Here is a 17,157-nt window from a genome sequence, read left to right on the forward strand (position 1 = left end):
AAAATTTTAATTATGCGTATTTTGGTGCATTTGCTTCAAGAGTCTAAACGTGTACTTCTGTATCATTTCCTCCAATGTTTTTAGTTTATATAGTTTAGCTAATAAAAATGTCCCCGTGCGGGACATTTGTGCTCCTATGAGGGCAAGGATGACGGAGGGTTAAAACACACCCATGACCTCGCCGGGACTCGAACCCGAGACCTCCGGATCAAAGTGAGTTGAGTTGACCACCCAACATGCTCGGCTACCGAGGCCGGCATAAAACTGTTAGGTTGGCCTCTTAATGTAAATACATAAGTCTCCATTTCAATAAAAATGTTAATTGTTATCTAAAAAAACAATTAAGCAGACACAAAAGACATAAAAAGACTTTGAAACATTTTCTAAACGTTTTTCATGTTACATTTCATTTGCATGAGGAATATAATAACTGTTTAAAAACTGCTATAAGAAGACGTAATTTTTATTTTTAAAAAAGGGAGGGAGTGAGTCATTCATTCATTTATTTCAGTGATCAGAGCCCCCCAATAATTTTGACAAGTCGGCGCCCCTGGTGGCAGTCAGATGTCCTACTGACAAGACTGCCACGGCTCCAAATGACATATTTGTAGAATCCAAATATCAAGGAAATTATGCAATATGTAGTTTTTCATTGATTATACAGCAACCAAAATGGATTTGTGATTAAAAGACTGTTATTTTAATATTCCATTTATCTCGTAAATAAATCTACAGCCTGGGTAAACTTTAAAGATTTTTTTTCTGGGAAAGATCTGAAACTCAACACTCCCCTACTTCTCCCACAACATGGGTAAGGGGATCTAGCTCATGGCTAGGCTTATGGCAAAACTACATTTTGCTTTTTTTCTTCTCCCCCTTCCCCTTCCATTTCGATTTCACGTTTGTTAAAGCTTTTTCTTGAATGAGCCGTGTCAAAGTTAATAACAAAATAGAATAATTTTATACAGGGTTTTCCAAAAGTCCTTCCCACATTTAAATTCACTATAACTTTGTAATGAACAGATATATTTCAGGGAAATAAAATTTGTACTTCACAGAAATCTTTGATCTGGGAATATAATTACTATTATTAACTTTTATCATTTGCCTGACCCCCCTCCCCCTCTACATACATTTCTGGCGATGACAATGGGTATCAGGTACTTACACCCTCCCCCCACACAAAAAATTGTGGTTAGGCCTCTGTGCAATGGTATATCAGCAGGACTAGCTGACTTTCCCCTCCCCTACAGTACAAAAAAATACACAACACCAATAAGTACAATGGTTTATTAAAAGCTAATATTTAGAAAAACACTGGATGACAATGATGTTCTGAATGAAATAAATTTTTTAAATCTTGCAATGACTGTAAATGCCTGTGTAACACAATACAAAATAATAAAAAAAAATAATGAAGATTGTTCTGTATGACATTCTTCACATAAAATTTTTATCTAAAGTAAAAATTGTGGAGTTAATTTGGTATTTCTTGTATGACATGTTGATTTCTTTACAAAATTGTACTTCGTAAACTTCATGGTGTAACACTACTTTGAAGACCAAGGAATACCAAATGGCTTTTCATTGGATGATGTCACATTAGTTTGCTGTTCCTTTTTTTCTTTCAAGAAGCTCCCAAGTTGTCCTCATGATGCTAGAACAACACTGAAATTCTGTAGCCGCTGAGAATCGAACCTGGGACTGCTGGAACCAAAGATTACAGTGGTAACCATTCAGCTACAAATCTATGTATCTTTACTAACAACACATAATGGAACAGTTGACTTACCAAGACTTCCAAATAAGGTACATATTTTTTCATGTACCTAGAATAAAGAAAAACACACAGCAATTAGAACAATACGACACTTTTCTATTGCTATGTGGATGGATACATGTGTCAGAGAAAAAAACTCAATATACCTAATACAATACAATCAACATAACTTACTATTTTGACAAAATACTTATTAACACTTTCACTACTTACATAGGAGATGCAATACTGCAGAAACTGAACAACATATGTATGTTTGAACAGTTAAGCCTGGATCTCTGTTATATAGAGATACTCAGACAGCCCTGATTTTTTGTTTACACTGTTTTACTTGTGTGGAAATCGTTCCAATCAATGATACTGCAATGAGATCTGTTGAACTTACATATTTTATCAACAGTGACGAGTAACTCCCAGGACAGAGACCCAGATTTGAGTTCTGGTGAAGGATACATCTTTACTGCTTACATGCATCGGCATCGTATGTATACAGTGGAAAATCAATTTTGCATTTTTCAGGGGACCAAGATAAAAAAAACATAAAATGCAGGAAATTTAAAATATGAGGAAAGTTTTGTAACATCATGCTCCATTGGGAACATGAGGATTGAGTGTATGAGGAAGGAATACAAAATCGGGGTTCCATTGTTTTTACATTTCCAGTATATTTCCACAATATTTTGGCTGCATCAAATTGTTGCTCTTAGGTGGATTGAAGAAGAATTCCAATTGAAAATCAATTCCAAAAACTTCATTCAAACTACATATAGCAGAGAAAAGATATGCAAATGCTCATTAAAAAAAACAAAAAGTTGTTTTTCTGCATCAATGGCTTATATTGATACATTTACAGAAATCCAAGGAGCATGTTTACAAATTAAAATGCTAAATGTAGCATAAACTAAACATATCCATTCCATCATCACATAAAGAACATTGTAAATATCAATTAACTTTGTTGGTACACCCAGTCTTACCGAAAATATTCAGACGATAAAGCCTCGGTCCCTCCTTTGATGGGATTGAAATTTAAAGACAAATCCGTAATGCGAAAAATTTTCAGAGGCTTCAACTGAGACAGGTATCTTATCTGGAAATATGAAGTAACATTCATTTAGAATTCAGCAAGGTATTGCTTCAAAAAAATATGTAATTAGAGCTTTAACTTTAATTGCCATTTATTCTTAATTGAGTACACATATTCAACAATAAATAAAACAAACAAATTCAATACATTTGTACAATTTAGGGGTACTGGTACACATTGAACAATTGTTTAATATAAAACAGAATGCTTACCCTGTTGTTACAGAGGTTTATTTGCTTGAGATTCTGCAAACATTTTTCCCCCAATGTTAAGAATTCCAAATCCATGATTCCGTTGAATTTCAAATTCAGGATCTCAACTTGCAGGCAGTTCCTTTCAATTATTTTGAGAATACACCTAAACACTTCCTTATCATCCACAGGGCAGAAATCGAGATTAACCAAATCTGAAATAGAAAAATATATATACAAGAGTTGGATTGATAGTAATAAGAATGTGGAATTTTATGCTTTCAATATGTATCCCATTGGTTGTTCACTTTTTGTTAGCTTGGACACTTAGCACTGATCACTCACTATGTAGTTTCTGTATTATAGCTTCCTTATATTCACCACTGTTCATCAACTTCGGTAGATATCCAAATAAAGAACACAGGGTCAATTTTAATGGCAAACTGTTCTATAATTGCTATTGCAGCATATACCAAGTGCAAACTCCTACTGCTCCATGTCACAATCCAATAATGTGTCAGCTACATAAGTTTAGAAGGAAATACAGTCCGTTACCATTTACTTACTGTACTGTAGAATCAAACAATATTTATATATTTGGTGATGAGTTTCAAATCTGCATTAACATAAAATAGATGCAATAATAATTCAATCATCTTGATCCTTTCAATGCTTATTGTAAACATGCTTCCTTCAAAATTATTTGGATTTTATGAATGGACATTATCACTGAATCCTCTAATGAAAACAACTGTTGATGTTTAAGTGTCACATGCCAACTACTGTGTAGAATATAGGAACTAAGGCTGATAATGTCACCTAATGTGATTCAATAGCAAACAGGCAGCTGCCAGAACCAGTGTATTGGGCTGGCTACTCTGCGAGCCAGTTAAAATTCAAGTATAACTCCAAGTTTTCAGGAAGGTCAGGGCAAAAAAATAATGTAATAAACTAACATCTTAGAATATATTTACAAATAATCCCTTGTTCATATTACAAATTACATAAATAACACATGACATGAAAAATTACAAACAATGAATGTCATGGGAAGTTCAAGAAATAATTATTTCTATTGATTTATTTATTACAAGCACAGAAAATGCATTTTTGCAATACATTTACATTTGAAAGCTTCAAAATTCAGTTGGTGTCATGGCATTCCTTGTTGTGTCTACTAAATACTGTCAAGTTACAGGTCTTCAAGAAACCATAACAAAACAAAGATTCTTTCGTATTATGTTGTTTTTTTTCACTAGAAATAAAAATAAAGCAAAATAACTGTGATAAATGTACATTACATACTGATAGATCCATATTCTGCTGATCTAATATAAGATTGCCAGGTTGTCTACCAGTCAAGAATGTCAAGAAAGTCAAGAAATCAACATGTAGGTCAAGAAATTATGCTTGTGATCAAGAATTTTTGCAATTTTAGTTAAAGTATATTGAATTTACATTATTTTATACCTGCACTGGGATTTGATAAAATTGAATATTTGGAAATCGAAATATTGAGTTGTGGCTAAAATTTATTCATTTTGTATCTTACGACTTACATTGAAGTTTTGTAAAAATATGAAATAGAGTAATGTGGCGATTTCCCATGTAGAATGAAGTCTGAAGAATTAATTTTTGCATGCATTAATTAAAGCAGGTCTAAATCTCTTGTTAAACTACAGCTTCAGTTTTCATCTTATCCGTCCTTGTAGTAGGGTTTATTTATTGAATAAAAATATCTTTTTTCTTAATTTTGCAACTATATCTAAGTAGGGGTCGATTAAATAAATGTTAAGAAAAAAGTTGGGAAGGTCAAGAAAAAGTCAAGAATTTTGGATTTGTTCTTTTGGTAAACACCCTGCAATGAAGAATATGAATGGTTAATTAAACATCTTAATTAAATTCTTAATCTGATTACTGTAACTGGTTTTGCCACTGAAAAAGTAACTGTGTATTATAAAAATAATAACCAAATGACAGAATTGATCACGTTAGAGATCAGTAATTTTACTGACAAACCAATACACCAGTATGCCTATGTCAGTGTTAATCTGTTCCATACACAATTCTTACTAAAACTAATAACAAAGTATGGCACGTTTTGATAACAGTAAATATCAAAAGTAAAGGTTTGGACAATAACAGGATCCAAGTACACCAAAAAGGTATGCAAAATGCTGACTGACATTTTCATGAAATTAAAATAAAGTTGGAATTATACTAAATTAATAATATGTGCCACTGGCCGATTTTGTAATAATCAAAGAGTCTCATATGAAAATCTAGGAATACTGTAGAGAAAACTCTGGATGACTGACATGGCACAGTTGTAATGTAATATTTGTATCAGTACTGGTATCAGTACAAATTAGTATCGGATGAAACTTCAGCTGAAAGGCATATTTGAAAGATAAAAAAATCAGTTGTACAGGGTGTCATTTCCACGGACCACAGAAACGTATAGAGGACATCAAAACAAACAAATTTTCTCAGTAACATTTTTCTCGGAGCGTCGTTTCTGCACTACAGTCGTTCAAAAAAGTCAGTTTTGCCGCCTGGATGCTGGCAACCCAACACGACATTTGATAGCATTTGTAACGTCATATCCGGCCGTGAAGCGATGAGTTACAGGATTGCCAGGAACACACATATTCTGTGAAAAATGACATAGCCAAAATCAGCCACATTATGTACCGTAAAACAAAACGAGAAAACACGTTCTGTAACTTAACAGGAAGTAAACAAACAATACGAAAAATGGTAGAAAGAAAATATAATTCAAGTGGAAGTGGTCATATCGAATTTTGTCTCAGCTTGCTTGTCAAATACAAGTATTTGCAAATCTAGTTACCAAGTTGGCATCTACAATTTAGTCCATCCACTTCGTCCTTCTGATACTAGTTGTCTGTGACACAGTGAACAGATGACAAAATAGAAATGAAAGAACTCAAAATTCAAAAGGTAAGCAACACATAATATAATGTATATTCAGGGCATTATGAGGCAAGTGGCAAAAATGGTTGAAAATACAGGGATATAAGTAGTAGTAATACAAGCTCTTCGACGACTATGTTTTTTATCTATGCACCGGATAGCCTACTCATGTAATAGTTTGCAACTGTGAACAAGGCAGTATATTCGTTACTGATTCATCATTACGGTGTTACTGTGGATGTCCATGTTTTAACTGTAATGTAACACCGTGAACCTCGGATACTTCCGTTATCAGCACAAAAGTACCACAAGGCATCTGGACACAAACATGTAGATATCAACCTTGCAACGAGATTTGCAAAAATTTGAAATGTAGCTGGGCGTAAACAGCCACATGTAAGCTGCAAGTCCAATAAAATTTATTGTTGTTGATATTTGACATGTAGGCTGAGACAAAATCCGATATTGACACTTCATTCTGAATACGTTTTTTTACCATTTCTCATATCGTTGGTTCACTTCCCCCTTCTCCTGAGATGACTGCTGATCTTCTGGCTGGTAGACTATGATGCTCGGTCTACTGGATGCGTTTCTCGTTTCATTTCACAGCTAATAATGTGGTTGGTAGTTTGTCATTTTTCACAAAATTTGTGTGTTCCTTGCAACCCTGCCGTGCACTGTTTCGCCGCAGGAAATGACGTCACAGATACGATCAAATGTTGTGTTGGGTTGCCAGCATCCAGGCGGCAAAACGGTCTCTTTTGAACAGCTGTAGCATCGAATCGATGCACCAACGAGAAAAATGTTACTGAGAAAAGTTGTTTGTTTTGATGTGCTCTATACGAATCTGTGGTCCGTGGGCGCCATTAAAATGACACCCTGTATATTTTGTATCAATAAAACTTCCTGAATGGCTAACATTTCTCCAATAAATTATGATCCGAGGCTAGCCTGTACATTAGAATACTGCAATGAGGGCTTTTAGCTCGAGCGCTCGATAGTTCACATGGGCAATACTAGATGGCTTACAGAATTGATAGGTCTTCTGCTCAAGCAAAAAATGCTTGAATGAGCAGGATACACTCAAACTCTTCAAGCCTATTAGTACATGTATTTCCATCATTTTTCTATGGTAGTGGGCCCTCCAATGTGGATCGTGAAGTAAAAGACGCAGTGGAATTGAAAATTAAGTGAACATAGTTATCATCTCCATGTTAAAATGCAGTTTTGTATATCTTACAGAGGTATGTGAAAATGAAATAGATGATTATGGGCTGAAACTGCCTAGGCTGACATTTTATGTTTCTACAATTATTGTCACATTAAAATGATGCTCGATTGAATGTTATAACTGTATTTTATTATTTCACAGAATATGATTATCCTTTTTGGTAAATGGACAATGATTAACACATACTTGTTGCACTGTGATACAATATTTGTAATTGCTTAGACAGGTCTGTCAGCATGTGTATCCATTTTTACGTTTCGGTTTGTACGAGGGGCATTCAAGTCAATCGGGGACTTATTTTTTTTCCAGGTTTAAATAGATGCCTAGGCTGGAGGTTTTGTGTGCAGTAGGAACTGGCAACTGTGTGCTGTTACTGGTAGGCGGCGCTTATTTCCCGCGCTTCTGCATAGACCGTTATTCAAGATGGAAGACAACAGTGTGGACGTCTACATGGAACAGCGTGTTGTGATGAAGTTTTTTAGTGAACGAGGACAGAAAACCTGCTGAAATTTACAGAAGACTTCAGGCTCAGTACGGTGATGAGACACTCTGTCGCAGTAAGACATTTGAATGGTGTAAGCGCTTCAAAGATGGCCGTACCTTTATTACTGACGATCCCGGTCGTGGTGGATCACAGCCCACGCCAGTCATTCCTGGGAACATTCAGCACGTGGAGCAGCTGATCCTGGACAATTGTTGCATAACCTGTTGTGAAATTGCAAGTATCAATACTATACTATCAACAGTGAGTATTACTGCAGTGTTCTGTGTGATGTGCATAAGAGTTTATGGAAGAAACGTCCGGGTTTCATCACAAAGGGTGTTCTCTTTTTGCAAGACAATGCACGACAGCATACCGCTCAACGCACATTCCAAACATTCCAGGAAATCGGCTGGGAGATATTACCACACCCCCCTATAGTCCTGACTTAGCGCCAAGTGATTTTCACCTGTTTGGAACCCTGAAGGAATTCCTTAGAGGAAAACATTTCAACACTGGTGATGAAGTGAAGAATGCTGTCCTACAATGGTTCCGCCGTAATGATAAATCTTTCTATGCCGAAGCATTCCAGTCGTTAGTTAAATGCTGGGATAAGTGTATAACAATAGCAAGAGGTTATGTGGAAAAATAAATCCAGTTACCACACTTTGAAATTTGTTCTTCTATTTGTTTTAAAAAAAAGTCTCCGATTGACTTGAACGACCCTCGTAGATATTGCACACTTTCATTATAATGCATGGAATTATTATTTAGAATTGTAATTGCATAAATGTAATTCATTTATAAGAATGAAATGTGTGTGTGTGTGTGTGTTTGTGTGTGTGTGTGTATGTGTGTTTGTTTGTTTGTGTGTTTGTTTGTTTGTTTGTTTTTTGTGTACGTCTTGTGTATTAGGTGTGCTGTCTAATGTGTTTGTGTTTGTCTTGTGTAGTAGTTCCTCCATTCATATTGGGGGTTAGCGTAGAGCTGACAACTCTGCACTGTAAAAAGCCATGTCAAGAATCAGCAATATAAGGCCATGGATGTTCCCAAGGTAAAATATTCCGGAGGTAAAATAGTCCCCCGTTCGGATCTCCGGGTGGGGACTACTTTGGGAGGTCCCTGGACTAAGGATAAGATCTACGTTAGGAATAAGGATATTAAATTAGGCACCTGGAATGTTCTGAGCCTTTACCGGCCTGGGGCATTTCAGTGTACAGTTAATGAGATAGTGAAGTATAAATTAGATGTAGTAGCTGTCCAGGAAGTTAGGTGGCCAGGAGAAGGGAATTGTAAAACTAAAAATTATACTTTTTTCTATGGTGGTACTGAAAATCATAATTTTGGAACAGGCTTTTTCATAAATAATAGAATTATCTCGGCTCTTAAAACAGTAGAATTTATTAATGACAGGATATCATATGCAGTTTTACAGGGTAGGTGGTGTAAAATTATTTTAATAAACATACATGCACCAACGGAAGATAAAGATGATAATACTAAAGATGATTTTTATACAGAGTTAGAACAGTCTTTGATAAATTTTCTCAGTATGATATGAAAATTCTGTTAGGTGACTGTAATGCACAGATTGGCAAAGAAGATACATTTAAACCCACGATTGGTAAAGAAAGTCTTCATCATTTAAGTAATGATAATGGTATAAGATTGATTACTTTTGCAACCTCAAAGAATTTAATTGTGAAAAGTACCACTTTTAAACATAAAGATATCCATAAATATACCTGGTCTTCTCCAGATGGTAAAACTCATAATCAGATAGATCATATTCTCATTGATAAGAGAAGGCATACTAGTATAATTGACGTTCGTACACATAGAGGTGCTGACTGTGCCAGTGACCATTATTTAGTAATTGCTAAATTAAGAGAAAGACTCTCAGTGATAAATCATAAGCAACAAAATCTAAAAGTTCTAAAATTTGATACAGAAAAGTTTACTGATGAAAGAATTAAGAAAGATTACCAAATTAAACTGTCAAATAGATTTGATGTTTTGCAGGATTTAAATGATGATGAAAATATAAATGAAACAGACGTAAATAAGAATTGGGAGCACATACGTAATGCAATAGAATCAGCAGCTAAAGAAAGTATAGGATACCATAAACCGAGAAAAAGTAAGCCATGGTTTGATAATGAATGTCATAATCTAATAGAAATAAGAAATCAGGCTAGACTTAGGTGGTTAAATAACTTTGATGATACAAATCTAAACAATTATAATAGAATAAAGCGAGAAGTTAACCGCACGTTTAGAAGTAAAAAAAGAGATTACTTGAAAAGCAAAATTAACAAAATTGAAACAAACAGCAAAAATAAAAATATCAGAGATTTATATAAAGGTGTAAATGAGTTTAGAAAGGGGTGGCAACCTAAAGTAAACTTGATAAAAGATAAAGACGGTGATTTTCTAGCTGACCCAAGCGATATTCTAAATAGATGGAAGAACTACTTTAATGACCTTTTAAATGTCCATGTAGGAGATAAATCAGAAGTAAATGAAGTCCACACAGCAGAACCTTTAGTTCCAGAACCTAACTTGACTGAAGTTAAAGATGCTATTAAAAGGCTAAAGAACAACAAAGCACCTGGCATTGATTTAATACCAGCTGAGTTAATTAAATATGGTGGAAATTCATTAATATGTCAAATTCATAAATTAATTTGTTTAATATGGAATAAAGAAGAAATCCCTCAACAGTGGAAAGAATCCATAATTGTTCCTGTGTTTAAAAAAGGTGATAAAATGAACTGCAATAATTACCGTGGCATTTCTCTACTCTCAACAACATATAAAATATTATCTAACATTCTTTTAACAAGACTAACCCCATATGCTAATGAAATTATAGGTGATTATCAATGTGGATTTAAACGCAACAGATCAACTACAGATCAAATTTTTCACATCAGACAGACACTTGAAAAAAAGTGGGAATATAATCAAAATGTCCATCAGCTATTCATTGATTTCAAAAAAGCATATGATTCGGTCAAGAGAGATAAATTATATAATATATTAGTAGAGTTTGGAATACCTAAGAAGCTTGTTAGTATGATAAAAATATGCACCAGTGAAACAGAAAGTAAAATTCGTGTGGGTATTAATACGTCTGACAAATTTACAATTCATGATGGGTTAAAACAAGGAGATGCATTATCTCCATTGCTCTTTAATTTTGCCTTAGAATATGCTGTAAGGAAGGTAAAAGAAACTAAAGAAGGACTAAAATTAAATGGTGTGACTGAGTTGTTAGCATATGCAGATGATGTAGACTTACTGGGGGATGATGTGAATACAATTAAGAATAATGCTAAAATATTTTTCAAAACTGCTAAAGAGATAGGTTTGGAAGTTAACAAAGAGAAAACTAAATATATGCTTACAGGCCGAAACCAAGTGTTAGGTAATAATCAAAATCTAATTATTGATAACAACTCGTTTGAACCAGTTTCCAAATTCAAATACTTAGGAGTAATATTAACAAATGAAAATTATATTAAAGAGGAAATAAAAAGTAGGCTTAATTCAGATTGCCAACTCCTAAGAATTCAGGTTGCCAACTCCTAAGAATCCAGGTTGCCAACTCCTAAGAATTCAGGTTGCCAACTTCAGAATCGCCATTATCTTCTGTGGTGGCGTCGTCGCCTTGTAATCAAGGGGTCCCGGGTTCGATACCCGCTGGAGGCACATAGTGGTTCGGATCTCACTTTAATCTGTAGGTCCAGTCCCGATTAGCCTTACTGTGCATAAAGTGAACTTAAAACACCAACTCAAACCAAAATCCATTATCTTCTTTTTGAAATCAGCTTAATTCACACAGTTTCTAATTGATTTTTCTTCAGTATTTTACTTTCTAGGCTTCAGGCTTCGCAGATAGCCTAGATCAGTGGCGTATACTGAGTCCTAGATCTGGGCTATCTCACAATGTCACGTGGTCCTAGGCTATGAATAGAAATAAATTTACCAACTCCTAAGAAATCAGGTTTGCCAACTCATAAGAAATCAGGTTGCCAACTCATAAGAAATCAGGTTGCCAACTCATAAGAAATCAGGTTGCCAACTCATAGAAAATCAGGTTGCTAACTCATAGGAAATCAGGTTGCCAAGTCATAATAAATAAGGTTGCCAACTCCAGAATCAGCATCATCTCACTGAAATAAATAATATTATTTACAATTTCTTTTCGATTTTTCTCCTGTATTTTATTCTCTACGCTTCAGGCTTCGTATATAGCCTAGCTAGCCCAGAATATACGCTCCTGATGTAGTTATCATACTTCTTTTTCATTATTCGTTTCCGACGACACCCAAATGTCAACCTGCTTCATACACGGGGCGGTGGAATAACCGCGAAAGGAACTAAGCGCGAAATGGATTAAGCGCGAACGGAATAAAAACGAATTAATAACCGCGAAAGGAACAATTTCAATTTCGCGCTTAATCTCTTTGGCGGTTGTTATGGCGACCCACGTACACCCTGGACTGAACTTTTCAGACTAGCAAGACTCTGCCGTCTGGACTCAATTCTCCGTGGGACTCGTTGTTGTGTCGTTCCTGTATGTTTCTGATTGTCGCTTCATTCAAATTTTCACCATTCATCCTCATATTCGCGATTAGCGAAAAGTAACAGAAAACCGAGGTAAAGTATGGAGGCACATTGCATGGTGCTTCAGACCCCACCTTAAACCAAGGTCGTTGAAGGTCCAAGGAATATCAAATCAATTCAATTCCGGTCCAGGAGAGAAAATCAGCAAGCGTGAATGGGTTCTGGACCGAAAAGAACCTTTTTTATTCGTAAAGTATTTTAAATCAGTCCAGGAACCTTTTTATCACATCAATTTAAATTCGGTCCATAGACCTTTTTTCAGGCTGAATTTAATAACGGGCAAGGAACCTTTCTTTTCTTGGATCAATTTAAATGCTGTCCAGGAACCATTTTTCAATTAAACAATTCGTAACTTGAACCGAATTTATACTGTGCGAAGTAAAACAACCTAATTCAATCAATCAATCAATTATTCGTCAATAATTTTCACTATCAGTAATTTATGGTGTTAATTGTTAATTGTTGTACTAACAAATGAAGATTATATTAAAGAGGAAATAAAAAGTAGGCTTAATTCAGGAAATGCATGTTACTTCTCTCTTCATAAACTTTTGTCTTCTCGTTTAATATCTAAGAAACTAAAAGTTAAAATATACAAAACAGTAATTTTGCCTGTAGTATTATATGGATGTGAAACTTGGTCCCTTACATTGAAAGAGGAACATAAATTGAGAGTATTTGAAAATAAGATCCTTAGGAAAATCTTTGGACCTAAAAGGGATGAGGAGACAGGTGAGTGGAGAAGGTTACATAATTTAGAACTACATAATTTGTATTCATGTCCAGATATTATTAGAATAATTAAATCAAGAAGACTTAGGTGGGCAGGCCATGTGGCACGAATGGGAGAGGAAAGAGGAGTTTACAGGATTCTTGTTGGGAAACCTGATGGTAAGAGACCTGTCGGAAGGCCAAGACGAAGATGGAGGGACAACGTTGAGATGGACCTAAGGGAAATCGGTAGGGATGGAAAAGAGTATATAGAACTTGCTCAAGATAGGGAAAGATGGAAGGCCTGTGTTGCTGCAGCCATGAACCTTCGGGTTTAAGAAGGCTAGAGAGTTAGTTAGTTAGTTTTTTTTAATTGCATAGAGTGGTTTCCTTCCATGTATGTGTTTTAGGTTGACAGTGTTGCTTATTAGGCTCTGAAATATGGGACGTTGCCAATTATTCCACTACGAGTGCGGTACGCTCGAGTGTAGCCCATGCAAGCGTGAGAGACTCAAACGAGTTTGAGCGAGTGAAAGTCGTTCCATGAAGTACTCTACTGTACACACTCCGCATTGTTATTCATGGCGATGAAGATGATTGAAAAAAAAAATAATAATTAACATAAATACCAGGTGTATAAGCTTAAATCTGCTGTTTGCTCATAGATGGCGTTAGTGAGCGTATGAAGCTACCATGAGCACGCCATACCTGGTGTTTTTATGAGTTGGACATCTGCCAACACAAATCAGTGCACATCGTTAGCAGGTGCAGACAACAACAGACAGTGTTCCTGTGGTAAGCATGTCTAGTTTTGTGCCAGAAAAAGAGCATATGCGGGAAGCTCTGCTTTTCTGCTTCCATTTGAAGAAATCGGCTGCTGAATCGCATCAAATGCTTGTGGAGGCCTATGGTGACAGTGCTGTATCGGAAACAACGTGCAGGGATTGGTTTCGTCGGTTCAAAGACGGCAATTTTGACCTGAGCGACAAGAAGCGTGAAAATCGGCCCAGGAAGGTTGAGGACCATCAATTGCAGGCTCTTTTGGACGAGGACGATACCCAAACGCAAAAGATGCTTGCCGAGCAATTGGGTGTTACTCAAGCAGCCATTTCCATGCGTCTACGTGCCATGGGAAAGGTTCAAAAGATCGGAAAATGGGTGCCGCATGAATTGATCGATCGGCAGCTGGAGAGACGCCAAAACACATGCGAAATCTTGCTTGCCAGACAAAAAAGAAAGTCTTTCCTGCATCGGATTGTGACTGGTGATGAAAAGTGGATATATTTCGAGAATCCTAAACGCAAGAAATCGTGGGTTGATCCCGGCCAACCATCAACATCTTCCTCGAGACCAAATCGCTTCGGCCGGAAGACGATGCTGTGTGTTTGGTGGGATCAACAGGGCATCATCTACTTTGAGCTGTTGAAACCTGGTGAAACTGTCACTGCCCACCGCTACCACCAACAACTGATCAAATTGCACCGTGCTCTGTGTGACAAAAGACCGGATTATCAAGAAAGACATGACAAGCTGATTTTCCTCCACGACAACGCCCCATCACACACGTCAAGACTGGTCCAAAACTACTTGGAGACACGCAACTGGGAGGTGCTACCCCATCCCGCCTATTCACCAGACCTGGCCCCTTCCGACTACCATCTGTTTTCGTCGATGGGCCACGCCCTCGCTGAGCAGCACTTCGATTCGTATGCAGACGTCCGAAAATGGCTTGATGAGTGGTTTGTCTCGAAAGAGAAGGACTTTTTTTGGCGTGGTATCCACAAATTGCCCGAGAGATGGGCAAAATGTGTAGCTCGCGAGGGCAAGTACTTTGAATAAATTTCTTGTTGCTTTCTATGAACAAACCATGTGTTTTTCTGACTACAAAACAGCAGATTTAAGCTTATACACCTGGTATATATATATATTTTAACACCAGAATAAACACAATCCACAAGTTCAATGCAGATAAAATTAATCAAATTAGTACAACAGATTATAAATTTCAATCTTTAGCAACTTGCAAATCTTTCAGATCTGTTTTTTGTTCAAGTTGGACTTGATCAATGCCAACTTGAATTAATGATGCCTTAAATAGCTGTACCTCATTCTATACATACAAAAGTTCCAGTTTCACAATAAAGGAGCTACTCTAAACTCTATGTATAGCATTACAATCCTCTATCACTTCTCTTGCACATTATCAGTGTTGCCATATCCCTTAACTGGTTGTTGTTAGCCATCTCTAGCATACTTGTACCAACACTGAAGATCTGGAAGAGAGAAAAACCTAAATGTCAGATTGTAAGAATTCAAATATTATAATAACTGCAAAAACTGATCTAAAAATTATTTACAGCTGTATATTATTATTATTGTACAGATTATGTATGTTTGACTACGTTGATTTGAGGTTATGATTAGACCTCAGATTTTAGGTTCCTTTTCTTAACCTATTTTTTCCTTTGTAGGTAAAAATCAGTTTCATTAAAAAATGCAACTGGTGAAGTTTTACAGTGCCTAAAATAACCTACTTTGCTTGTTAGAACCTATTTTACGTTTATGTGCCTAAATAAAACCTTTTTTTAGGTCTTGCACGATTTTTATAACACACAGAGGCATTTGCTCCATTTAGTGATGAAAAAATTCAATAACTAACGTGTCTGACACATACTCTCTGTCAAATTCCCTCCCTCCAATTCTGGAATTCAAGGAATTCCGCTTGAGTAGCCATCCTGGTATTGTGCAGCAAATTACATACGTAATTCATTCCTCATATTAACAAGTAATGAGTTTGAACAAGGATGGTGGCAGTGGCCACTGAAATTAATAGAACAAAAAGAAGAAAAAACAGTTTCACGGATAAAATGAGCACTAGTTTCTCCATATTTATATACTACCTTGTCTCTATTCCCAATTATAAAAGTAATTTTTGCTAACAGCAGAAGTATAGTATTACCATAATTTATGGATAGTTTTGAAAATGGTGTAAACAAATGTAAATTTGGCTAGAAAATTAATATTTTTTTGCTATATGTAATTTTGTGTTTAACGATTGTACCTAATCAGTATTTTTCAGGAATTTTCAACCATTGTAAGTTTTTGGAACCTACTTCAGGTTTTCTCGAGCCTAATTTAAGATTTTTAGAACCTATTTTAGTATTTTTGGAATGTAATTTAAGATGTTTAGAACCTATTTAAGTATTTTAGAACCTAATTTAAGATTTTTAGAACCTATTTTAGTATTTTTAGAACATAATTTAAGTTAGAACCTGTTTTAGTATTTTTAGAACCTATTTTAGTATTTTTAGAACCTATGTTAGTATTTTTAGAACTTAATTTAAGATTTTTAGATCCTATTTTAGTAATTTAGAACATAATTTAAGATTTTAGAACTTACTTTAGTATTTTTAGAACCTAATTTAAGATTTTTAGAACCTATTTTAGTATTTTAGAACATAATTTAAGATTTTTAGAACCTATTTTAGTATTTTAGAACATAATTTAAGATTTTAGAACCTATTTTAGTAATTTAGAACATAATTTAAGGTTTTAGAACTTACTTTAGTATTTTTAGAACCTAATTTAAGATTTTTAGAACCTTTTTTAGTATTTTAGAACATAATTTAAGATTTTTAGAACCTATTTTAGTATTTTAGAACATAATTTAAGATTTTTAGAACCTATTTTAGTATTTTTAGAACATAATTTAAGATTTTTAGAATCAATTTTAGTATTTTAGAACATAATTTAAGATTTTTAGAACCTATTTTAGTATTTTAAAACCTCATTTAAGATTTTTAGAACCTATTTTAGTATTTTTAGAACATAATTTAAGATTTTTAGAACCTATTTTAGTATTTTTAGAACCTCATTTAAGATTTTTAGAACCTATTTTAGTATTTTTAGAACATAATTTAAGACTTTTAGAACCTATTTTAGTATTTTTAGAACCTCATTTAAGATTTTTAGAACCTATTTTAGTATTTTTAGAATGTAATTTAAGATGTTTAGAACCTATTTTAGTATTTTTGGAACCTAATTTAAGATTTTTTAGAACCTAATTGAAGATTTTTGGAACCTATTTTAGAATTTTTAGAGGCTATTTTA

General features: G+C 34.9%; 1 protein-coding gene across 1 annotated transcript in view; it reads right to left on the minus strand.

The window, feature by feature from the left end:
- LOC145980680 (uncharacterized) overlaps window positions 1-17,157 on the minus strand; it is a 65,055-nt gene that overhangs the window by 15,942 nt on the left and 31,956 nt on the right. The window contains exons 7-9 of the mRNA XM_083113738.1: window positions 3,080-3,273; window positions 2,758-2,870; window positions 1,793-1,829 (exon numbers count right to left, since the gene is read on the minus strand). Coding sequence (XP_082969864.1) covers window positions 1,793-1,829; window positions 2,758-2,870; window positions 3,080-3,273 — 344 coding nt within the window. The remainder of the gene's footprint in view (window positions 1-1,792; window positions 1,830-2,757; window positions 2,871-3,079; window positions 3,274-17,157) is intronic.

Source organism: Lepisma saccharinum, chromosome 28 (genome assembly GCF_977018435.1).
Source record: "Lepisma saccharinum chromosome 28, izLepSacc3.1, whole genome shotgun sequence".
Classification (NCBI taxonomy): Eukaryota; Metazoa; Arthropoda; class Insecta; order Zygentoma; family Lepismatidae; genus Lepisma; species Lepisma saccharinum.